At 54.2% G+C, this 22682-nt stretch overlaps 1 protein-coding gene across 13 annotated transcripts in view; it reads left to right on the forward strand.

Moving 5' to 3' along the window:
• Window positions 1–22317, forward strand: part of JADE2 (jade family PHD finger 2) — a 53751-nt gene extending 31434 nt beyond the window's left edge. For 11 of the 13 annotated variants that reach the window (XM_059174596.1, XM_059174600.1, XM_059174594.1 and 8 more), the window contains 5 exons: window positions 1513–1629; window positions 2584–3048; window positions 13432–13549; window positions 16152–16280; window positions 17600–22317. In XM_059174596.1, coding sequence (XP_059030579.1) covers window positions 1513–1629; window positions 2584–3048; window positions 13432–13549; window positions 16152–16280; window positions 17600–18405 — 1635 coding nt within the window. In that variant the 3' untranslated portion in view covers window positions 18406–22317. The remainder of the gene's footprint in view (window positions 1–1512; window positions 1630–2583; window positions 3049–13431; window positions 13550–16151; window positions 16281–17599) is intronic. The other 2 variants (XM_059174602.1, XM_059174603.1) reach the window with 1 other exon arrangement.
• The last annotated feature ends 365 nt before the right edge of the window (window positions 22318–22682 follow it).

Raw genomic sequence — 22682 nt, forward strand, 5'->3', positions numbered from 1 at the left:
TGGAGCATAGAACTACGGGAGCAGAGCACTGAGAAAGAAGCAGGCTTCTGTAAAAAGGGGTGTCTCATGTAGCACCTGAGAAGAACTGGGGCAGCAACCCATAGAGAGCTTTGCCTGTGGACTTGGGTAGAGCTCAGGTGGTGGTTTCCATGCTTAGGTGAGATTGTGAGCCTGGGGTACCCAGGGGGTAGGTCTGAGAGCCGAGCAGAAGTCAGGCAGCAGAGCCGAGGGGAAAGTGTGTTGTGGGTCCCTCGAAATCCAGGCAGTGGTTCCAACCAACATCAGGCTCCTTGCTTAAAACAAAAATAAGCCAGCTGACCTAAAAGGAAATCAGGTAGTCAGGCAGAGAGCTAATTAGAAGTGGATGGTGGTCCTGCTACCATGGCTGTGGCTCAGTTGGAGGAGTTGGCCTGGGTCTGAGTCTAGGTGGTGGGGGACCGTGGGTGACAGGCCAGGCCCACTGTGACTTAGTGAGTCACCAGAGCACTGAGCCCCTGGAAGGCCATCCTGTTTTATTTGAAATAGGAAATGCTGAAATTCACCAGAGTTTCTGCCCCAACCCTGCTGTGTGCCCCAACTCGGAATATGGCCCCCCTCCGTTGCTGCCTGTGCCGGCAAGCAAGCCAGGTGGCCCTTTCAGCAGGGGCCCTTTCCCTTCTTGGGCTTCAGTCTGAAGGCTCTTACAGCGACCCCCACTAGGCTTCTGTCGTGATCGTGGTTGTGCTGACAGTGGTATCTTGCTCCCAGAGCAGCTCTTCAAAGCTGGGACTACCTCTGAGTGTGCCCTGGGCTGGGCATTACAGAGACAGAACTAGCAAGAGCTCTTCCTCACCACGGGGGCCCTGTGGTTCAGGACCTCTGGACAGGGGCCCTTCTGCCGTCTTAGGCATGGACAGTGGGGAGGCAGATGGATTCACTGGGGCTGAGGGGTGGGCTGTGCCCAGGAGAGTTAGATAATGGTTGTTGGCTTGTCCCCGTAGGAGGGATAGGCAGGACTAAACAAAGGCATATCCCCAGTGCCCAGGAAAGCCCTGGAGGAGAAGAGATGCTGCCTTGAGGCCTTAGTTGCTGCCCAGAAATGTAAACTAAATAAACACATGTTCTAATAAGAACTCCAAAGGTGCTAGTACGGAAGGGGTGACATACAGAAGACACGGGCATGCTGCATATATTCACCTGTGTGTGCATCTGCATGCGCACATGCACACGCATGCGCACACTCACACACATATTCTGCAGCCTCCCTGCCTCAAGGCCCACACCGCCACGGGCACATACACACACTCAGCTACACGGACTGATGTGTACTCTCAAACATGGTCACAAACAACTTAAGACCAGTCACAGGTGAGCAGACACTAGTTTACTTACTTCCTGGTCAGCTTGGGATTCGGGCTGTCGCACTGCCCTGTGTGCCCACTGCCTGGTTTTGGCAGATAACTCCCTTCTGGGGGATCACTAGAGTTGAGCTGGGATGGAGAGGCCTGATGCAGCTCCCTGTCTCTTGCCCAGGTCAGCATTGGGTGCCCAGAGAAGATGGAGCCCATCACCAAGATCTCACATATCCCCGCCAGCCGCTGGGCTCTGTCCTGCAACCTTTGCAAGGAGTGCACGGGCACCTGCATCCAGGTACGAGGTCCTTCACCCCATGGCTGTCCAGGGACTTCTGACATCAAATGTAACACGTGGGAGGGGCAGGAAACACTCCTCCTCCAGGTGAGCTAACAGGCTCTCCCCATGCAGGGCCAGGCTATGGCAGTCTGTCCATAGCAGGGGGTCCCAAATTCTGGCATGCATCAGTTTTATCTGAGGGGCTTGTTAAGACAGGCTTGCTGGGCCTGTCCCCCGGGGTCCTGATTCAGTGGATCTGGAATGGGCTGAGAATTTGCTTTTCCAGCAAGTTCCCAGATGATGTGATGCTGCTGGTTTTGGGGTTGGAAAATGGGGGTTCATTTTTTGTCCTCATTTTCCTAGCAACAGTTGTCATTGCAGACACTAGATGTACTTCCACCCATTTTTAAGACTTTCAAAATGACTTGTGCTTGCAACATAAAGGTTCATTAATAGTTGGGTGGGGTATTGCTGAAACATTTTATGAGTGGCCCACAACCATCTTCCAAGGCTAGGGGAGAGTAGCAGACCCTGAGTTGGCCCCAGCTGCCTCAGCAAGAGAAGGAAGGGGCCCACTTCCAGCCCCTCTTCCCAGAGGACAAAGGAGACGCACAACCCTCCATCTCAGTTCATGCTGTGGAAGGAAGGCAGTGACCGACCATCCCCCAGCCCCTTTCTCCTAATTCCTCTTGTTCCAAAGTCGTTTTACCCACACAGTCATGCAGCTTATCCTCAAGGATTGTCTGATCACCTGACTGTCCATTTCCCCGGAATATGTATGGTGCTGAACCCCATTTCAGGCTCCCCTAGAACTCCCCCTTCCCATTTACCGGAGCTCCTTCCATATCCACAGGATGTTGGGCGTCCGTGCCACTTTAGGTCAGATCTCGCCAGGAGCCTGGATTCTCAGGAACCTCTTCCTTCCTCTCAGGGCTCCCCTTGTGCCTCACACTTGCCCTCCTCTCCCTCCAGTGTTCCATGCCTTCCTGCGTCACAGCGTTCCACGTCACATGCGCCTTTGACCATGGCCTGGAAATGCGGACTATCTTAGCAGACAACGACGAGGTCAAATTCAAGTCGTTCTGCCAGGAGCACAGTGACGGGGGCCCCAGGGGGGAGCCCACTTCCGACCCCGCAGAGCCCAGCCCAGCTGGCGAGGACCTGGAGAAGGTGACCGTGCGCAAACAGCGGCTGCAGCAACTGGAGGAAGACTTCTACGAGCTGGTGGAGCCCGCCGAGGTGGCTGAGCGGCTGGAGCTGGCTGAGGCGCTGGTGGACTTCATCTACCAGTACTGGAAGCTGAAGAGGAAAGCCAATGCCAACCAGCCGCTACTGACCCCCAAGACCGACGAGGTGGACAACCTGGCCCAGCAGGAGCAGGATGTCCTCTACCGCCGCCTCAAGCTCTTCACACACCTGAGGCAGGACTTGGAGAGGGTGAGTGGCCCCGGCTCTGGCCCGCTGGCCAGCCTGCCTACCCAATGGATGTCCTGGGAACCTTTCCGCCCCGTGCACTCTGCCTTGCAGCAGCCACGGCTCTCCAGGACTCAGACGGTGCGCTCTGGCCGAGAGGCTGAGGACCTCCGGTTCTGTAACGGGGCGGGGCTGTCTGCTGCGGGGCAGAAGAGGGGAGCATCTGGCCCTTGAGTCTCTGAGCCCCTCTTGTCCCTACCTTTTTATAGGCCTGAAGGGTTGGGGGCCCTGCCAGGGTCCTGCAGCTAGAGAGCATCAGAGCTGGGCCACAGCCTAGGCTTCCAGCTTCTGCTGGTCTCTGTCCCCATTTGTGGCCTCTGTGAGCCATGCCTATTCCCAGCACGTGAGCTTCTGCTTGGAATCCGAGGCCAGGGAGGAACTGGGAGTCATAGCAGTTTGGATCAACCCGACAAACACGTGCTGGGCCAGGGCAGGGAAGACAGGTGTTAATGTGGGGTGCGGGGGCATGCAGGAGGGCCGAGACACAGTGGCCTGTGTGGAGAGAAGAAGGGAGCTCAGTGGGTGGGTCATGATGTGTGTGGAAACTGCGGAATATTTTAAGCAGGGACTGTCCCTCTCTGGCTGCAACTTCCAAATGCTCACCCTGGTGAAGGAATTGTGGGGCCTGTAGCAGATAGGTGACCCAAACCCCCCAGCTGTGTGCCGGGAGACAGGGGGTCTGGGCATGGTGCAAGGTGGTAGTCCTGGGAGCTGAGTCACGTGAGGAGACACATGGCTTCCTGGTGAGCTGTGGTGGTTGAAGGGTAGTGAGAGTTGCTTTCCTGGAGCAGTGGAGGCCCCCAAAGCTTCAGTTCCCTTCTACTCCCCCAGAAAAGAGGTGAGGAGTTTCCACCTTCTTTGGGGAAGCCCTCAAACTCGACTCTTCTTTCCCACTGTGTTACCTCCAGTGCTACAACCAGGTTGGAGGCAACCCAAGGATGAAACAGGATGGTCTCTAAACCATCCTGGTGCTGTTCCAGTCCCTTGTCTTTGGGACATTCAGTTCGAGGGTTCCAGAGCACATGAGATCATGTCACAGTGTCTTCCGTGTGTGGCACAGAGACACCTGCCTATCCTTGCCCCAGGTCTTGTTAGGAGACAGACCTGTGTGGACACGTTCAGGGGGCTTTGTGTGACGTGAGGCAGCCGCTTATCTTGGGTCCATCTCTGTTGGCAAGTCTATAAAATGGGTAGAACAGTTTGGCAGGTGATCTGTTATATTGGGGAGAACATGAGATGGAGATGCTGAAACTGGGCCCGGTTTGCCCAATCTCCATCAGCCTCATCCTCTCCCCAGAGCGCTAGTCAAGGGGAAACGACTCTGCTGGCCTGGGAGGGGGCTTACTGCCTGGTAGCTGGCCTGGCAGAAGAGGCAGGTAGAGAGTGGGGACAGCAGATGTCCCTGGCTCCAGCCAGGCCAGAGGGCAAGGCCATCTACGTTGTAGCCGCCACTTCCTGGGCAGCCCAGTGCCCTGTCTCATGTGGCAGTGGCGTCAAGTATATGAGGACATGGAGTACTTTCAGAGACCAGAGCTGCCTCCAGAGTTGTCCTCGGGCCACCCCTGAGTCTGCACCCTCCAGGGCTCCAGTGCTCACACCTTGCTTTTACTCCCTATTTCCCAAATGACCCCTCAGGTCTGACCTCCCTAGGGTCTGTCCTGGTCAGCCCATGGTCTGGCTCCAGCTGGGCAGTGTAGGAGAAACCAGGAGGCGGGTGACTTATTTAATCATCAACCTGGAAAAAGAGACACAGTTATTCCTGCTGGCCCTGATGAGCAGAGGAGAAAGCTAGGGGTCTGGAAGGATCTGGAAGATGAATGACAGGGAGCCTTTGAGGAAAGTGTGTTTTCTAGGATATGACTTGAATTTGGACCTGAATGGGGGTGGGGGTGGGAGGTTTGTTCTAAGGAGAGTTGTTGCCTTAACCTCCTGTTCTCTACACTTCCTGAGTGAAAGCATCCTTTTATCAGTCCCCCCAACCTCTGGTCCTCACTGTCAGCTGGTGCAGCTGTGCCCAGGAGCCAAGGTCAAGAGCTAGGATGCCAGAAGGTTCCCAGGCAACCAGAGCTGCCATGCAGACACCTTTGGGAAAGGGACAGAGCCCTCCAAAGTCAGGTGTGAATCTGCCTACTCTTCCTCCAGGAAGAGGGGGCAGGGCTGACTTTTCAGGGCTTAGGAGGGCCCCATCAAAATGCTTGTCCAGAAGCCCCCGAGCTGAACTGGCGGGCACCAGCTGAGAACAAAGTGAGGGAGTGCACAGCCTTGGCTGGCCAAGGAGAGACTGCTAGACTGACCCCTCCAGGTCTAGCCTTGGGGCCTTTCACAGCCATGCACTGGTGGCTTGTGTGAGTGAGCAGGGCTGAGAGCTCTGCCACGGGGAGATGCTTTCTGTGGAGACCCATGACTGTTGGTGGCCTGGCCATGGCCCAGTGCCAACGGCCAAAAGGAGCCAGCTTCTGACTGGGCACCAGGCCAGATTGGGGGCCAGGTGCATCAGGGACCGGGGTCGGGGTTAAGACGGAAGCCTTGGGCAGCCTGGGTTTGCATCCAGTTCCGGCATTTCCCAGCTGTGTGTCTTCTGAGTTTCAGTTTCCTTTCTGTAAAATGGGAATAAGGAGCCAACTGACCTTGGCGTCACAGCGAAGGTGGGAGCACAGTGACCTCTGCTGTCCACCATGGTTATAGTTGCTGTCTGGCTCTTAGAAGAGTGGGCTGCTTGGAGAGGAGCCCCGTGGAGGACTGAGCACACAGGCCTGGTGCAAGGACCTGGGGAGGAATCACAGAGCATACTTCCTGATCACTGTGTCCCCCAAGGCCAGGCAGGGGTTTTGCTGAGAGAAGCAGAAGCCAGGGCCATGCTTCCACCACTAGCCTAAAGTCCCGTTTTATGGTCGGCTTGGAAAATGTGTGTCCCTAAAATCTCAGCCGCAGGCCGTGGTCCCAGCAGGCTGCTCAGGAAGGCACGGCTGCTGCCGGCTCCCAGAGTTATTCACAGCTGACACAAAAATTGCAGCGCTGATGAGCAGCCTGTCAACGCCGCCTGGTGTCCCCTAGCAATCGTGCCAGCGGCTTGGGCTGCATGGAGCTCCATGCCTGTGGCTCTGGTCTGGTTACCAGGAGTTTGCTTAAGAACATGACTTGGCTTGGGAAAGAGGGGAGAATTCTCAGACACACTCCCCCCTCCCTGAGGAAAGACCTGTGGGATCTCCCCAAGGCCACACTTCTGATACTCTCCAACACTCGCCACCCACCCACTTCCTTGTCAGATCAGTCATACCCCATCTCCTCTGTCCTCAGTACCCGGACTTGTTCTCATTGGCCTCCCACCAAAGCCTGCCTTGTGCCCCAGAACTGTAGCCCCTCAACCCCTCTATCGCCCATCTCTAGCACATTACCACTCATGTCCTCACTCCACTGAAACCTGGTCACCCCCTCACCCTGCTGCCCCATCAATAACTGCAACCTCGAATCCCCCTGTTTGCCCATAGCCTCCTGTCTCCCTGCTCCATTCCGCAGCCCCCCCTTGGCTGTCCCCCGTTTTCTTTAGCCCCACCCCATTTGGCTTGCTGCCCATGCCCTTGCCACTGTGTGAAGGCCACATACCTGGCAGAGGCCCACCTGTTAGCAATCCCATTGTGCTGAGCAGCAAGTAAGCCTCACCGAGGTTCCTGTCAGCCAGCTTTGTTCTGTGATGTTCTGGGTTCCCCAGCCCAAACACTCCTCGTCTGCACCCCTATTTCATCTTACTCTGGGCTCCCCCTTCTCAGCCCTCAACCTTACTTCCTGTGCCTCAGACAAGAGGCAGCCCTCCAACGTCTGGCCGGTGGAGCCCTCTGTCGGTTCTCTCCCCTTTCTCCTTATCCCCCCTTCCCCCAGTGCGCACCCTGTAGCACAGGAGTCGTCCTTTTCTTTAGGCTCACTCAATCGCCAGGATTTGAGTCCGTTTCACCTTCTCGCATCTCTGAAAACACATCTTCCCTCCCCATTGTCCCTCTAGTTCTGGGACCCGCTACTACCCCCATCCCTATCTTCCCTTTCCTGTCCTCCCTCACTGTTCTTAATTCCTTGCTTCCCACTCTGGCCAGGCTCCTGCCACCACCATATTCCAGAACTATCCACCAAGGCCACCAATAGCTTCCATCTTCCTACCTCTCGTGGCCACTACACCATCCTCATCCTCCAGCATTCTCAGCCATGGTAGCCACTGTCAGACATACCTTTGGTCTTAAATTATGTTTCTTTTGGCCCCAGGGATCATCAGTTCACCACACCCAGGGGGACTTCTCAGTGCTCTGCTCCATGGCTCTGCTCCCCCTCAGGAGGCTGGTCCAGCCCACACCTCCCTTCTGGGCTCCAGCATCTCATGTCCAGCACACCCAGGTCCAAGCTTGCTCCCCCCACAACCTCCCTAGTCTCCACGGATGCCTCAGCACTGGTCTAGTCTAGCTCAGTACAACTGGCCAGAAGCCTTCCCTGCCCCTCCCCTCTCCTCACCCGTATTCAGGTTCACTCTGTAAAATTTGCTGATACTGCAACAATTTCATCAGAATAGAAAGGCTGTTTTTATGACCAATCCCTAGTTTGGGGAGACTTTGCTACTTGGTTGATTTTTTTTTTTTCATTCTGATTTTTATTTTTAAAAGATTTTATTTATTTATTTGACAGAGACTACAAGCAGGCAGAGAGGCAGGTGTGGTGGGGGGGAAGTAGGCTCCCAGCTGAGCAGAGAGCCCGATGTAGGGCTCGATCCCAGGACCCTGAGATCATGACCTGAGCCAAAGGCAGAGGCTTTAACCCACTGAGCTTCCCCCCACCCCCAGGCGCCTCTCTGACGTTTTTAAAAGAATTTATTTATTTACGGGGGAGGGAGAATAGCTGGGGATGAGGAGAGGGAAAGGGAGAAGCAGGCTCCCTGCTGATCAAGGAGCTCCATGTGGGGCTCCATCCCAGGACCCTGAGATGATAACCTGATCTCATGTCAGACACAACCCAACTGAGCCACCTAAATGCCCCTCACTCCCATTTTCTTCTAAGAGAACTTTCTATGTTTATAATAAAAAAAACAAAAACCAATAATGACAGTGTAAGGAATTTGATAGGTCGGATGAGCTTCTGCGGTATCAATATTTGGTCCCCAAAAGCCGTCACAGAAGAGAAATGCTCCATTTGGTAAAATTAAGTATGGAACCAACAAATGGTTTTTTTTTTTTGAACCAACAGTCTTGAGAGAAAGTAAAGAATTAGTTGATGATTCCAGGGTGAGGGGGCAGCAGGGAGTCCCATCCTGACCAGTGTGTAGGCATTGTTGAGATTTTCACAGGAAGAAGCATTCCTGTCTTCTACAGCAAGAGCCTCCAGGTATCACTGATTGTGTAGTGTACCTTATCAGGAGAAAAACTCAGCATTTACCTACAATATGTTATACTTTTTCATGTCTCGTTCATGTCTACCACTGTGTATTAAGAAGCAGACATAATCAGAATTTCTCACAGGATCAGAAAGACTCTGGTAGGGGTGCTTGGCTGGCTCCATCCGTAGAGTGTGTGACTCTTGATCTCAGTGTTGGGAGTTGCAGTTCACGCTGGGTATGGAGGTCACTTAAAAATAAAATCTTAAAAACACACACACACACACTCACACCAGTAGATATTTTAATGTCTTTTTCCTATACGGTGATGAACTAACTCAGTAGCGTGTGCAGCTCACTTTGGAGGTGCTTGGCTGAGGGTAGTAATTTTCAGATTAGGTAGTGCTATATAAAATATGTATTTGAGGACCCAATCCCCAGAGACTTTGCTATTCTCCCAAGCCTGGGAATCTGTGTGGGTTTTTGTTTGTTTGTTTGTTTGTTTGTATAAGTAAGTTGCACACCCAGTGTGGAACCCAACACAGGGCTTGAACTTACAACCCCAAGACCAACACCTGAGCTAAGATCAAGTCAGATACTTTTTTTTTTTTAAGATTTTATTTATTTATTTGACAGAGAGAGATCACAAGTAGGCAGAGAGGCAGGCAGAGAGAGAGGAGGAAGCAGGCTCCCTGCTGAGCAGAGAGCCAGATGCGGGACTCGATCCCAGGACTCTGAGATCATGACCTGAGCCGAAGGCAGCGGCTCAACCCACTGAGCCACCCAGGCGCCCTCAAGTCAGATACTTAAATGACTGAGGCCATCCAGGCTCCCCACTAGGAATCCGTGGGGGATTTTTTTGTTTTTGCTTTTAATATTTTATTTATTCACTTGACAGAAAAAGAGAGAAAGCACGAGCAGGGGAAGCTGCAGGCAGAGGCAGAGGGAGAAGCAGACTCCTGGCGTAGCTGGGATTCTGATGTGGGACTCAATCTCAGGACCCTGGGATCACAGCCCGAGCTGAAGGCAGACACTTAACCAACTGAGCCACGTAGGTGCCTTGGGAGTCCGTGTTTTTAACCAGCTACCCAAGGGATCTTGATGCTGGTAATTCATTTGGGTTTGCCTTAAGAAACCCTTTTGTAAAAGATAAAAGACCAAAAAAAGTCTGTATTTTGGGGCGCCTGGGTGGCTCAGTGGGTTAAAGCCTCTGCCTTCGGCTCAGGCCATGATCCCAGTGTCCTGGGATCGAGCCCCGCATCGGGCTCTCTGCTCGGCAGGGAGCCTGCTTCTTCCTCTCTCTCTGCCTGCCTCTCTGCCTACTTGTGATTCCTCTCTCTCCGTCAAATAAATAAAATCTTTAAAAAAAAAAAAAAAAAAAAGTCTGTATTTTATTTATTTTTTTTTTTAAGATTTTATTTATTTATTTGACAGAGAGAAAGATCACAAGTAGGCAGAGAGGCAGGCAGAGAGAGAGTGGGGTAGCAGGCTCCCTGCTAAGCAGAGAGCCCGATGCAGGGCTCAATCCCAGGACCCTGAGATGATGACCTGAGCTGAAGGCAGAGGCTTAACCCACTGAGCCACCCAGACACCCCAAAGTCTGTATTTTAATAGGAAGTTCTTAAGTGTTGGTTTCTTTGAGAGGGGCATCTGCAGTTCTGAGTCTCAGGTCATCTTTCGAAGTTAGTGTTAAAGTTTGAGAATGAGGAGTGCCTGGGTGGTTCAGCGGGTTAGGCCGCTGCCTTCGGCTCAGGTCATGATCTCAGGGTCCTGGGATCGAGCCCCGCATTGGGCTCTCTGCTCAATGGGGAGCCTGCTTCCTCCTCTCTCTCTGCCTGCCTCTCTGCCTACTTGTGATCTCTCTCTCTGTCAAATAAATAAATAAAATCTTTAAAAAAATAAAAAATAAAAAAAAATAAAGTTTGAGAATGACATATTTGGTAAATTTCTTTAAAGCCATACCTTAACTGATCTGTGTTTTAGGTTGAACATGTTGACTGGTTTGTTTTCAGGCCTCCAGAGTATCCATGAATTTGTCTACCTCTCTTCATCCCCAGTGTCCCCATGCACACTAGGCCATGGGACTGCCGGGAGGGAAACGGACTAGGATACAGGGAGAAAAATGTTGGGTTGCTTGGATGCATTGGACAAGGAAGGTCTTTCAGAGGTGACATTTGAGCCAGGACCTGAAGGACAAGGTCCAGCCTTGGAAAGAGCCTCAAATATATACAAAGGCAGAAAGGGGTTGGACACAGAAAGGACAACACTGGAGGGCTATGGGATATGGGCTGTGAGGTGCCTGGGGGCAGTCAGATTGGGCAAGGCTTTGGACTTGGCTCTGATTTTTTTTTTTTTTTTTTCTTAAGTGTCATAGGAAGCTGTGTTCATTTTCTAGGCCTTCTATAACAGAGCATTACAAACTCAAAGCCTTTACAGAAATGTGTTTTCTTTTTTTTTTTTTTTTTTTTTTTTTTAAGATTTTATTTGTTTATTTGACAGAGAGAGACAGAGAGGTCACAAGTAGGCAGAGAGGCAAGCAGAGAGAGAGAGAGAGGGAGAAGCAGGCTCCCCGCCAAGGAGAGAGCCCGATGTAGGGCTCGATCCCAGGACCCTGGGATCATGACCTGGGCCGAAGGCAGAGGCTTAACCTACTGAGCCACCCAGGTGCCCCCCAGAAATGTGTTTTCTTAACAGTTCTAGAGACTCCCAAGTCCAGGATCAGGGCATTGTCAAGGTTGATTCTGTCTAGAGGCTCTGAGGGAGGATCTGTTCCAGGCCTCTCTCTCCCGGCTTTTAATTCCCAGCAATGCTTAGCATTTTTTGACTTGTAGACCCCTGATTCCATCTCTCCCTGTGTTGTCACATGGCATGCTTTCTATACTTCTTCACATGGTCTTCACGTGGCCTCTTATTCTAGGAATACCAGTCACTAGATTTAGGGTTCATTCATATCTGGTATGACCTCATCTTTGCTGATCATATCTGAGATTCCACGTGGACGTAAAATTTGGCAAGGGGCACTGTTCATCCTGGTAGGAAAACCAGTGGGGGTATTAAGGGGAGGGGGATTTTACATTTCAAGAAGATGGTCTGAGGTAGCTGAAGGGTCAGGATGCCTACCTGTCCCAGTGGAGTTGATATGATGACCAGAAGTGGAGGGAGCTGATAGGAATGAGGTTCTCTAGGGACTAATGGGGCGTGCTGATGGACTGGCTCTGGGGGCACGTGAGGAGGAGCTAGGTCCTGAAGGGTGACTCCAGGGTCTCAGCACTTACATCCCACCCCCCCATCCCCAGCAAAGTCCCTCCTCAGATCTCCTCGACCTGGCTCAGTCAGGTAAAGTCTGGCACGCTAGCCACAAGGTCTCGCCCTGCCTCTCCCCTGCCTGGCCTATGTGTGCCCTTGTGCATGATCATCTCTCACTTGGCCTGACTTCCCCTATGTGCATGAAGCCTTCTCACCACCCCAGGTCTGGATCAGGGTTGCCTTGTCCTGTCAATACTTGCTTTACATCTCTCTGCCCTGCTAGGCAGGAAGCCCTCAGAAGGAAGGGATCTCCCCAATGGCACTCTGCATCGCTGAGCCCAGGGCCCAACGCCACCTGAGTTCCCAGAGCCACAGCTGGTGTTCAGGGATATGTGGCTATGAGGCGGTCCTGAGGAAGTCCAGGATTTGAGAGGAAGCAAGGGCTCTTAAGCAAGGCCAGGTGGCTGCCCCTTAGGGAGGTATGGGCCATGGATGGCCTGTGTCCAGGGTCTAAGCTGGGTGCACTTAGCAGTGTGGAGTGCTCTTTGGAGTTTCTGCAGAGCCTGGCATTTCTGGGATCTCTCCTACTGCTAGGTTCAGGAAGGAAGGGGAGGATGCCCATGTCTACAGAGGGATGTGATCACAGCTGTCCCCCAGGCCAGGAGAAATGCAGGTCATGACAAAGGCAAGGACTCTTGAACCCACAGGTCACCCCCGGGCAGCTTAAGGACATGAAGCCTGAACTCGGCTTTGAAGGCAGAACCCAGCCACAGACAGAGAGACCATCCTGGTGGAACCCAGAATTCCAGCTCACAGCTGCTGGCCAGCTGTCCCTGCTTTGAGGCTCCACCCTGAGCTGAACACGATGCTGGAACAAGGAAATGTCTTGATGGAGGGGGCCTGGTTTTGGCCCCAGAAGTGTGCCATTCTGAGAGCAGCAATGAGGGGATGGCATGCTGGAGAAGGGTGCCAGGTGGACAGGGAACAACATGGCCCAGGCTTCAGGTGCTTTCAGAACAGCTGCAGAAGTGGGTCTGTGTCCCATGAACTAAGCAAACTGATCTCCCAGGCACTCAACACTCTTCCTAGCTGACCGAAGGGAGTCAGAGAGGCCCCTACCCTCCCTCCTGAGGACATAGCCATGTGGACTAGGGGCCTTGGCCAGAGCAGGCGTGAGCTTGGCTTGGGTCCTAGTGCAGCAAGTGGACATGGCTTGGCCACAGCAGGAACCCTGCTGGATCAGAAGCTGTTGTGCTGGAGGTGTCACTGCTCTGTGTCCTAAGACAGGAGTTGGGTTTGCCACGGGGCTTATGGCTGAGGAATGTCTTAGAAAAAGAGGCTTTGAACAGGAGGCAGAGGGATGGACCTGGTGACCTTGCCAGGTCCCAGTGAGCCTTGGGGCACTGTAAATAGGAGAGGGCAGCCATACTGGAAAGGCCTTGAGGGGCAGCTTGGCAGACTGGGCCAGGAAATGGTGGCCAGGAGGAGGTGGGGGAGTCCCCAGCCTGAGCTCACCAGATGCTCTCCCTGCGTCCCTTCCTGACTCTGGCTCAGTGGGGGCTGCAGGATCAAGGCTCTGCACCACCTGTGTTTTGGACCAGAGAACTGTGGCTCGGGGCCGAGGACACACTCGGGGCTTGGGAACTGATTCCCAGATGTCCTGGGCAGAGTGGGCAGCGGTGGCCCCCCACAGTGGGGAGGTCAGGGGTGACCACCTGTGAGTAAAGTGGCAAACCTCTCTCTTGTCTCCTCAGGTTAGAAATCTGTGCTACATGGTGACGAGGCGCGAGAGGACGAAGCACGCCATCTGCAAACTCCAGGAGCAGATATTCCACCTGCAGATGAAACTGATTGAACAAGACCTGTGTCGAGGTGGGTGCCTTCCCTGCCATCTGCCAGCCCCTGCTCAGTGTGCACACTATCAGGGGGCCATGGCCCAGGGAGGGTATGTGTTCAGGGCCTGTACATGTACAGGGGGCATGTACAAGGAGCCCGGGGCTGCTGGCCCATGCATGGACTGTCCATAACCAACTAGTAGACCGAGATGGGACTGCTTAGGGCCCTCTTGTGTGTTGACTGACAAGGAGCCAGAGCTGGGAATGTAGGCTTCGGGCCAGGGACCTTTCTGGTCCACTGGGAACACCTAAGTACTTCCAGGGCCATCATGGTTCTGGAGTGGACGGCATGTCAACAGTGGCTCTAGGCTGGTGTTGGGGCAGGAAGGGCGGAAGCTAGTGAGCTTCTCTGAACCCATGTGCCTCCGTGTGGATCCTGAATCAGGCAGCTGCTCCAGAGATGGAAGAGAACCTGTGTGTTCTTACCCTCTGACCTCATCTGATAGAATTTAGACACTGTACCAGCAGGGGTTTTTCTTTATTTTCTTCAACTGTTGCTGTGACATGCACTCAAAAGATCTGGAAATCAAGGCCAAAGAAGCTTCAACATTGCTGCAGTCTGTTAGTTGTGTGGATACTGCCAGACACAGGGCCCTTCCCAGAGTGTGTGCATCTTAAGGAGGGTAGTGCTTCACTCAAAAAAGGGCTCTTTAATGTTGGAAGACATGTAGCCAGATGGAGAGAGATTTTGAGCCAGCAGCTGCCTCTGCTGGGCCACCCTCAGAGCAAGCCCCTGGTACCACCCCGTCCTCGCCCCAGCCAAGCTGCCTGCTGTGCCCTTTGGGATCATGACCCACTCTGGCCTAAGAAACCTTAGCCCTGCCAGATACAAGCCCTGGTTCAGGCTGGGTCGAGTGCATGCAGAGGTCAGACCTTACTGTGCTTCCCCAGGACTGGCAGCTTCCTGGCAGCCAGAGCTTTCCAGGCTCCCTCTTAATCTGTTGATTTTTTGCAGCAAGCATGAACTGAGTGTAGACAGTATGCCAGGCTCTGTGCTGGGCACCGTGGGGCACACTGCCATGGATTGAATGGATAGAGTCCCTGTCCTTGTGGAGCCTCTCATCTGGAAAGGTAAAGGAGAGTGGTGCCCGAGGGGCTGCAGCTGGCTCCAGTGCAGAGACAGTATCAGGGATGGCTTCACAGCAGTGGTTATTCTGGAAACACATCAGGCTTCCTGGGAAGCATTTGGCTGCAGATGGAGAGCCCCACCATCAGGGTGACAGAAAGTGGCAGGGCATGTAGTAGCCTCAGGTACAGGATTCCAGAATTCCAGAAACCTGGTCAAGAGCCAGGGTCCTCCTGTCCCCATGTTGAGTCTGGGCACTTTTACAGCTCCTAGACCTGAGTGGCAGCAGCAGGCAGCCCTTTGTTCAGAGCAGGCCATTTGGAGGGGAGACAGGTTTGCCCCTACCTGACTGATAGCCTTGGGGTTTTGACATTCAGCCCCTGGGACAGGACATGGCTACCACCAGCAGATTGTTGAGGCGCCTATCTGGCCAAACGGCTGGAGAAGGCTTCCCACAGTAGTGACGTTTATGCCGTGAGCTAAACCAGGTGGAGGGCAGGACAGTTTGGAGTCCGAGAAGCCAAAGCCTGTCTTTTTAGAGAAACTGGAAGGAGGCTGGCCTAGCAGCCATTGGGACAATAAAAGGATGATGTCTCAAATGAGGTTTGGGGGTTGATGGGGTCAGAAATTCAAAGTCTTGTGGTCTCAAAGATCTCAGACTTTCCGAGGGAAGTAAGGGAAGCTTCGAAGTCTCCAAATTACGTAGGCACAGGTCCCACCTTAGAGATGAGACTTTTGAGGCCCAGCTTGAGGTTGCGCCGGCAGTTAGCAACGGAGCTGGGAAGACTGCATATCCCTCAACCTCCTTGTGAAGCTTTATCTGGAAACCGCGCCAGCCTTTAGCTAAAAATCTAGGAGATTTTTGGCAACTGGGCCTCTCCCTACAGATGTCCTCCCCTGTTCCAGTATTCTCAGGGGCTCCCTAGACCTGTGTGGTCAGGTATCAAAAGGATATGAGGGCCAGGTGTGCACCCCTAGTCTGCCATCTATTGAGTGACCTCAAGAGCAGATCAGGAGACCAGGGAGGAGACTTGCTCAAGGGCCTGACTAGAACCCATGTCTCAACACTTCAGTGTTCCTCCACCCTATCCTGCCTGGCTCCTCGGCCTGGTCTTGAAGGCCCTGTCCTGGCCACTCAGCTTGGCCCTCCTGCCTGTCCTGACTGCTCAACTTCTTCCCCCACTGACCAGGACTCCCTCCACATCTATAGGCCTGTAGATCAGCTTGCTTTCCAGGTCCTCCAGGGTGTCCTCCACCCTCTTCGTGGTCCTGTGCCCTCCCCAAGCTGCTCAAGGGCAGCAGTAGGCAGTGACCCCCTCCCTTTCCCACCAGCTGTCCCTGACTCACTGGAGCCCCACTTAACCCAGGCGCCCATGACTCTGATCCCGGGGCCCATTAGCAGGGCAAGGTGACCTGGAAGGTGAGGCTCAGGTGAGCGAGGACTCCTAGGACGGTTTTGACTGAGCTGCTCCGGGTAACCACTTCCCTCCTGCTCTTTCTTTCCCTGGCACAGAGGGGTCTGGGAGGAGAGCAAAGGGCAAGAAGAGCGACTCGAAAAGGAAAGGCCGCGAGGGCCCAAAGGGCAGCCCCGAGAAGAAAGAGAAAGTGAAAGCGGGGCCTGACTCAGTCCTGGGGCAGCTGGGTGAGTGAGTGGCCACACTGGCCTGGCAGACATGGCCAGGCTCACACCATCACTCCCATTTGTAGCCTCCAACCTAAGGTCAGCAGGATCTCCCAGCACCTCTATTGCACCTAGTAGGAAGGCCAAAGGGCTAACCAGGCCCTTCCATACTCAGGGGCTCACACCTTTTAGCCTAAGGGAAACCAGGTAGGGTCTCAAGAGTCCTGCCTGGGATCCCAAGAAATTCCCCTTTTGTAGACCTGGAGACTAGGCCGGGGACTCAGGAGCTGGCACGCACATTCCCCTAGCCAGTCTTGGAAGCCAGATTTTTCTGGAGGCCCTCAAGGGATCCGGTAGGCCATGTAGGCCCTTCCAGAATGTAGCCCTATGCTGGGAGATGAGGGTCTGCCGGAATTCTCCATCCTGGTCCCACTCTGCTGGAATTTCTCCAATGAGCCCTCCCTCCAGCACCAGGGAGCCTTCCTGGAGCCACCCAGAGAGACCCAAAGGAGATGCCACAGGTACTGGCCCAGCCCATCGTCATTCACAGAGTCCTTACTGCAGCCGCATTAAGCAGAACAGCTCTTGAATGTCCCCCGGCTCTGGGCTCTGTCTCCCGGGGTGTCATATGCTTCCCCGGAACACTTTTTAGGGATGGCTGTGGCATCTTCCAGACCTCACCTCCAGCAGGGAGGCCTCAGGTCATCTTGTCTTTCCATCAGTCTCAAGAAGGGGACCACTTGGGTATCAAAAGGAAGGCCCAGGATCACCTGCCGCCCCAGACCCCCAAGAGGGAATTTCTACCCAGAAGCCCTTGGCTACCCTATTCATGCCTGACACACTGATTCAGCTTCTCTGCTTTGGAAGGAGCGCTTATGAAAACCCAGCGCCCCCTGGTGGCATGAGGGTGTTTCCCTTCATTCCTCTATCTCCTGCTTCCCTGGGGTTGGGGGTGGTGGGCAGAGCTGGCTTCACGGGTGTGTATTTGTACGTTCTCAAAGGGCTCTTGCTTGGTTTAATGTTCTGCTCTTGTTGCCTTGAAATATCTTAATAATTTTTGAACAGGGAACCCGCATTTTCCCTTTGCATTCTGCACCACAAATCATGAAGCCATTTCTGGGAGTAGGTTGATCTGGGGGAGAGGGGTATATGTTGTGGCCTCTCCTCTTACGTGGTGTTAGTGGGAGGGATCAGCAAATCCAGACAGCTCAGTGTGGTCTGGCACAGAGTGAGGGAGGGAGGCAGGTGGCCTGCTGGGGAGGGTCTGAGAGGGCTTCCTGAGAGAGGGTATGACCCACACCTGCGAGCATCTCACTTGCCTCCTCTCTCCCCTCGGCCAGGCCTGTCCACCTCTTTCCCCATCGATGGCACCTTCTTCAACAGCTGGCTGGCTCAGTCAGTACAGATCACGGCAGAAAACATGGCCATGAGCGAGTGGTCACTGAACCATGGGCACCGTGAAGACCCCGCTCCCGGGCTGCTGTCAGAGGAGCTGCTGCAAGACGAGGAGACACTGCTGAGCTTCATGCGGGACCCATCACTGCGCCCCGGGGACCCTGCCAGGAAAGCCCGGGGCCGCACCCGCCTGCCTGCCAAGAAGAAGCCACCACAGGATGGGCCTGGCTCACGGACCATTCCAGACAAATCCCCCAAGAAGCCCTGGGGCCAGGATGCGGGCTCCGGCAAGGGGGGGCAAGGGCCAGTGGCCCGGAAAGCAACGCGGCGAACGCCTTCCCACCTGCCATCTAGCCCTGCAGCTGGGGACTGTCCCATCCCAGCAGCCCCCGAGAGCCCCCCTCTGGGCCCCGAGACCCCGGACGAGGCCGTCCCAATGGCTGCCGACTCGAATGTCCAAGTGCCTGGCCCTCCAGTGAGCCCCAAGCCCTTGGGCCGGCTCCGGCTGCCCCGCGAAAACAAGGGAACCCGGAGATCGCCAGGTGCCAGGCCTGATGCTGGGACAGGACCGCCCTCTGCTGTGGCCGAGAGGCCCAAGGTCAGCTTACACTTTGACACTGAGACTGATGGCTACTTCTCTGATGGGGAGATGAGTGACTCAGATGTGGAAGCTGAGGACAGTGGGGTGCAGCAGGCTCCCCGGGAAGCAGGGGCTGAGGAGGTGGTCCGCATGGGGGTACTGGCCTCCTAAGTCACCCCTACCCCATCCCGGGCCCTGCCCTGGTCCTCCCATGAGGCCTCAGCCCAGTCACAACTGCCATTTCCTATCTCTGCTGAGTGTCTCAGACCCTTGAGACTGCCACTCTGTTGTGGTTTTATTTTTAATATAGAGAGAGTTTTGAATTCCACACTGTTGTCTTTCCTCTGTGCTGGCCTAGGACAGTAGGATTCCTTCCACGGCTCTGGCCGCAAGGACCATCGCAGGTCCTGGGCACTGTCCTTGTCTTGGCAGCACCCCGCCCCAGCCCACACGGCCTCGGCGGGCTCCTGGCTAGATGTAGGCAAGGTGAGGAAGAGCCCAGGACTCCAGCCCGCTGCCACTGGGTGACACAGACCGTCGTTTGGGCATTATTTCATGGCAGATGGGCCAGCCCAGGGCCTGCCCCGCCTTGTCCCCAAATCCTACTGGGGTCCATTTGGGGGGTCCTGCTGCACTCCACTGATCCCCGAGGAAGTCTAATAAGTGATACCCAGCCAGAGTCTACTCACTGTCACAAGCACAACGAGCTTATACAAGAAAGCACTGAGGGGGGCGCAGAGGGCCCGCTGGTTCCAGAGGAACCGCAGCTGTTCCTGATCAACCCACATCATCTGAGGCCTGCCTGCCCACCCCGCGACCCTCTACTCCCTTGCTGCTCCACCCCTGCCAGTGCCCAGCCCGGCGGCTCGGAGAAAGGGTTCCTGGAACTCTTCCTGAGCTGTGCCATTTACTCAGGGGACTCCCAAACAGCCAGCCGCCAGTGCCGGTGGAGGGCTGCAAGGGAGGGCCAGTGCCCAGACAGGGGCGTGGGGCTCAGACTCCCCCACTTAGAGAATTGCTCTGGGGCTCCAACGTCCTTCCTTCCTTCGGGGCCAGTCTCGGCCCAAGTCTGGTCACTCCCAGACGACTGACCTGACCAGACCAGACCGTTTGCCTTTTCAAATTTTCCAGTCCTGCTAAGAGACGAGCTTCTTCCTCAGTTTCCTTTTGGAAACTCCTCCTTCCAACAAGCAGTGGGATCCCGGGGCCTGGGATAGGGATCAAGTCTTGCTGAATGTTCCTGGTTCCTCTATCCCTATGAGCCGTGACCCCCTCTCCTGGCTATGCCTTCCCTCCCCACCACCGACCCACCTGCCACCTTTTCCGTTTCACCCTCTAGGTCCCAGGTAGTTGCTCTGAAGAGTTTCAGTGGAGAGGCCCCAGGGTGATAGCTCAGGGAACAAACAAACAAGGAATTCAGTGAAAACATGGCTTTTTTTCTTTCATGAATTACTCCTGGGTCACTTCCGCCACTGGTGAAGCTAGAACTTCTCCAACAAGAACCTTGCAAAAGTCCAGTGAATCAGTCGAATCATTCTGTGGATGCCAAAGAATATTTTGACCATAACACAGCACAGCCTGGACCTGACAACTTGTCACTTGGACTTTTTTTTTTTTCTTTTAATGGAGTTCTTTAGCAACAAAGCGTAGAGATGTGTTCATTGCACACACCCAAGGAGACAAGCCCGAGCTCTTGGAAAAGGATGCTGTTCTGCTGCTGCTCAACTGTTCAAATTGGGAAGCGGGACTCAGCATAGGATTTCAGGTCCGGGGCTGGGTCCACCATGAGCTTTCCCAAACTCAGACTCACAGAGGGGGCGAAGAATCCTGACCGCAAAACCAGCATGGCAAAAGTCTTTACCATGTGGTTCCCCTGACACAGATATACAACCTGCAAATCAGCGGGATGGGGAGCAGCGTGGCCACCCACCCCTGACTCCGGAACTTTCAAGGTACGACAGTGGCATTGTCATCGACACTCAGTTTCATGGGAATTTTAACAAAATAGGAAGCGAAGATAGGACTCCGTTCAGAAGATCAGGCAAATTGGTCCAGGTGGAATGGACTCAGGACGGGCTTCCAGGATTCTGGGCGTTGGGGTGGCACAAGGTACCATGTAGAGTTGAGTCGGCCTGCCTCCTTGGCAGTCATGGCCAGTGCAGTGTCCGCACCGGCGCCCCAATCCCCGTTCTCTGTTTACTGCCTTTGAACAGTCCTCCTTCCCCGTGCTCTGGGTCACAATCTTGTCTGTACTGGATTGCCGGGTCTGACCTCGCAGGAAGCCAGGGAACGAGCTTAAAGAACAACCAAATGCTGCCAGGGGTGGGGGTGGGGTGTCAGGAATGGCTCAGGCCCAGTAGACTCAGCACTTCCCCCCTCACCCGTTCATGTGTTCCGAGGCAGAGTCTGGGCTCCCTGGGGGCAGGAGAGAACTGGGCAGAGAATACAGCATGTCTGGCCAGGGTCTGGTCTGGGTAGGCCAGGCAGGGGGCAGCCAGCTCTCTTTGGGGGGCCTCTGCCCAGGCCTCTTGATATTCTTCTCTGTTGGCTTTTGACTTTGGACTGGACTCTCCCTGGGGCCATGTCCTGCACAGGGATCTGTTCGGCCAGCTGGTGAGGGAAGTAGGGGTAGGGGGCCTTCACTCCCAGGCCAGGCCCTAGAGTTATTCTTGCCGGGCAGCTGTCCACCTTTAGGGCACCCAGCAAGACTACAGAGAGGTCAAGGATGCTGGTCCCCACCACTGTCATTTCCTTCATTAGCCATAGCCTCTTCACTTACTCTCTGGTCTACTGCTCACCATGTGGACAGCTTTGCCACCCCTGGTGTTGAGCTTGGAAACAGGGAAGAAAGCAGGAGGCCTTTTGCAGGCCATAGGCCGAGGCAGAGCCCATGCTTGACCACATATGTCCCCACTCACTGGCCCTCTTCTGGGAGGGAGAAGCTGCTCTGTTACTCATTCTGTCATTCCCCATTTTCCCAGTCCGGGCTGCACAGCTCCACCTTCCCCCTTTTCACAGTGAGAAAAGGATAAGTTGCAAGGAAAGTATTTTTATGGATCATAAATGTATTTTAAAGTGACTAAGGAGAAGAAAGGTAGAAGGCTTTATTTTATTAAATGAGCTCTCTGACTTTGTGACAGTGTGTGGCATTTGTAATATGAAGGTCTCGATTTCCTTCGAGAAGCCCCTGAGGTTTCCACACGTGGGTGCCAGGCTATAGGTGTGTGCCTCTGTACCAGGGCACATCTCCTGTGTCCTTGTGCATGCGTGTTTGTGTGTCATGTATGGGCACGTTGTGGGACTGACTGGGGCAATTTCTAGAGAATCACCTGTGTGCTACTAACAGACGTTGGCAGCAGCTGGACTTGGCATTTCCTTGCTCATGGCCAGATGTGGCCAGCCTCTGCCCATGCCCGGAGCTCTGCAGAATGATCCAGATGCCTGTCACAAGGCCCTTGGGGAGGCCACTTCCCACACCCCTGGCCCAGCTGGCCACATTGGCCAAAGAGCCAGGGATGGAGTCTGGGACTTTTGGTTGTTCTTTAAGGCACTTCCTGCCACCTTGTCCCTCAGACACACAAAACACTCTGTGCTCCGCAAACGACTCGGGGTGGGGGGATGATATGAATGTCACAGGAGGCGACACCTTCTGTCCTTGTTTCAAAGAAAGTGATGTGCCATTTGTTAATATACAAGAGAAATATTGAAAATATATTGAAAAGAGCAATTTTAAATTATTTTTGGCTTATGTTGCAATATTTATTTTCTTGTATTAGAAAAGATTCCTTTGTAGAGAAAAAATGTATTTTTCATTAACGCAAAGACCTATTTCTCCTTTTTGTACATTGTCCACGTTCGCTCCCCTTAACGAGCAATAGAATGTATGGCCGCCTCGCCACGGCCAGTGCCCGCGTGCCCTGCATGATTCCGTGTTGCCGCTGCTGCGTAGCTCCCACTCCCATCCTGTCCTGCTCACTCATAGGGCTTTCTGGACCCGGGCTCCCACCAGGGCCAGTGTCTCAAGGAGCCCTTTGCACTCCTCGTGTGTTGGCAAACGCAGTTAATAAAGCAATGTTTTCTGTGCCGGCTGGTGTGAGGCTTTGTTGCACCGAGGGGGTGGGGGGTGCACACCCCACAGCCAGCAGAGGCTTGGTGACCCAGCAAGTGCTCAGGAGTCCTATAGTGATGCTCCGACCGAATCTGGGGCTGTGCTCAAGGGCAGTGTTTGCTCCTCACTGTTGGCATCCACCGGGATTCGGGTGAGGGAAGTTCCCAGAGGCACAGCTGTGATGGGAGGCAAAATTCCACATCACTGGCAGGATGCCTGCACTTGTCCCACCCTGCTGTGGGCCACCTACGAGGGACACTGGGAAGGTTTGCAGAGCACCTCGGGCACCTGTCCCTCCATCAGGGAAGTTTTGTTTCTCATTCCTGATTGCCTGAGCACC

This window comes from Mustela lutreola, chromosome 5 (genome assembly GCF_030435805.1).
Source record: "Mustela lutreola isolate mMusLut2 chromosome 5, mMusLut2.pri, whole genome shotgun sequence".
In the NCBI taxonomy this organism is placed as follows: Eukaryota; Metazoa; Chordata; class Mammalia; order Carnivora; family Mustelidae; genus Mustela; species Mustela lutreola.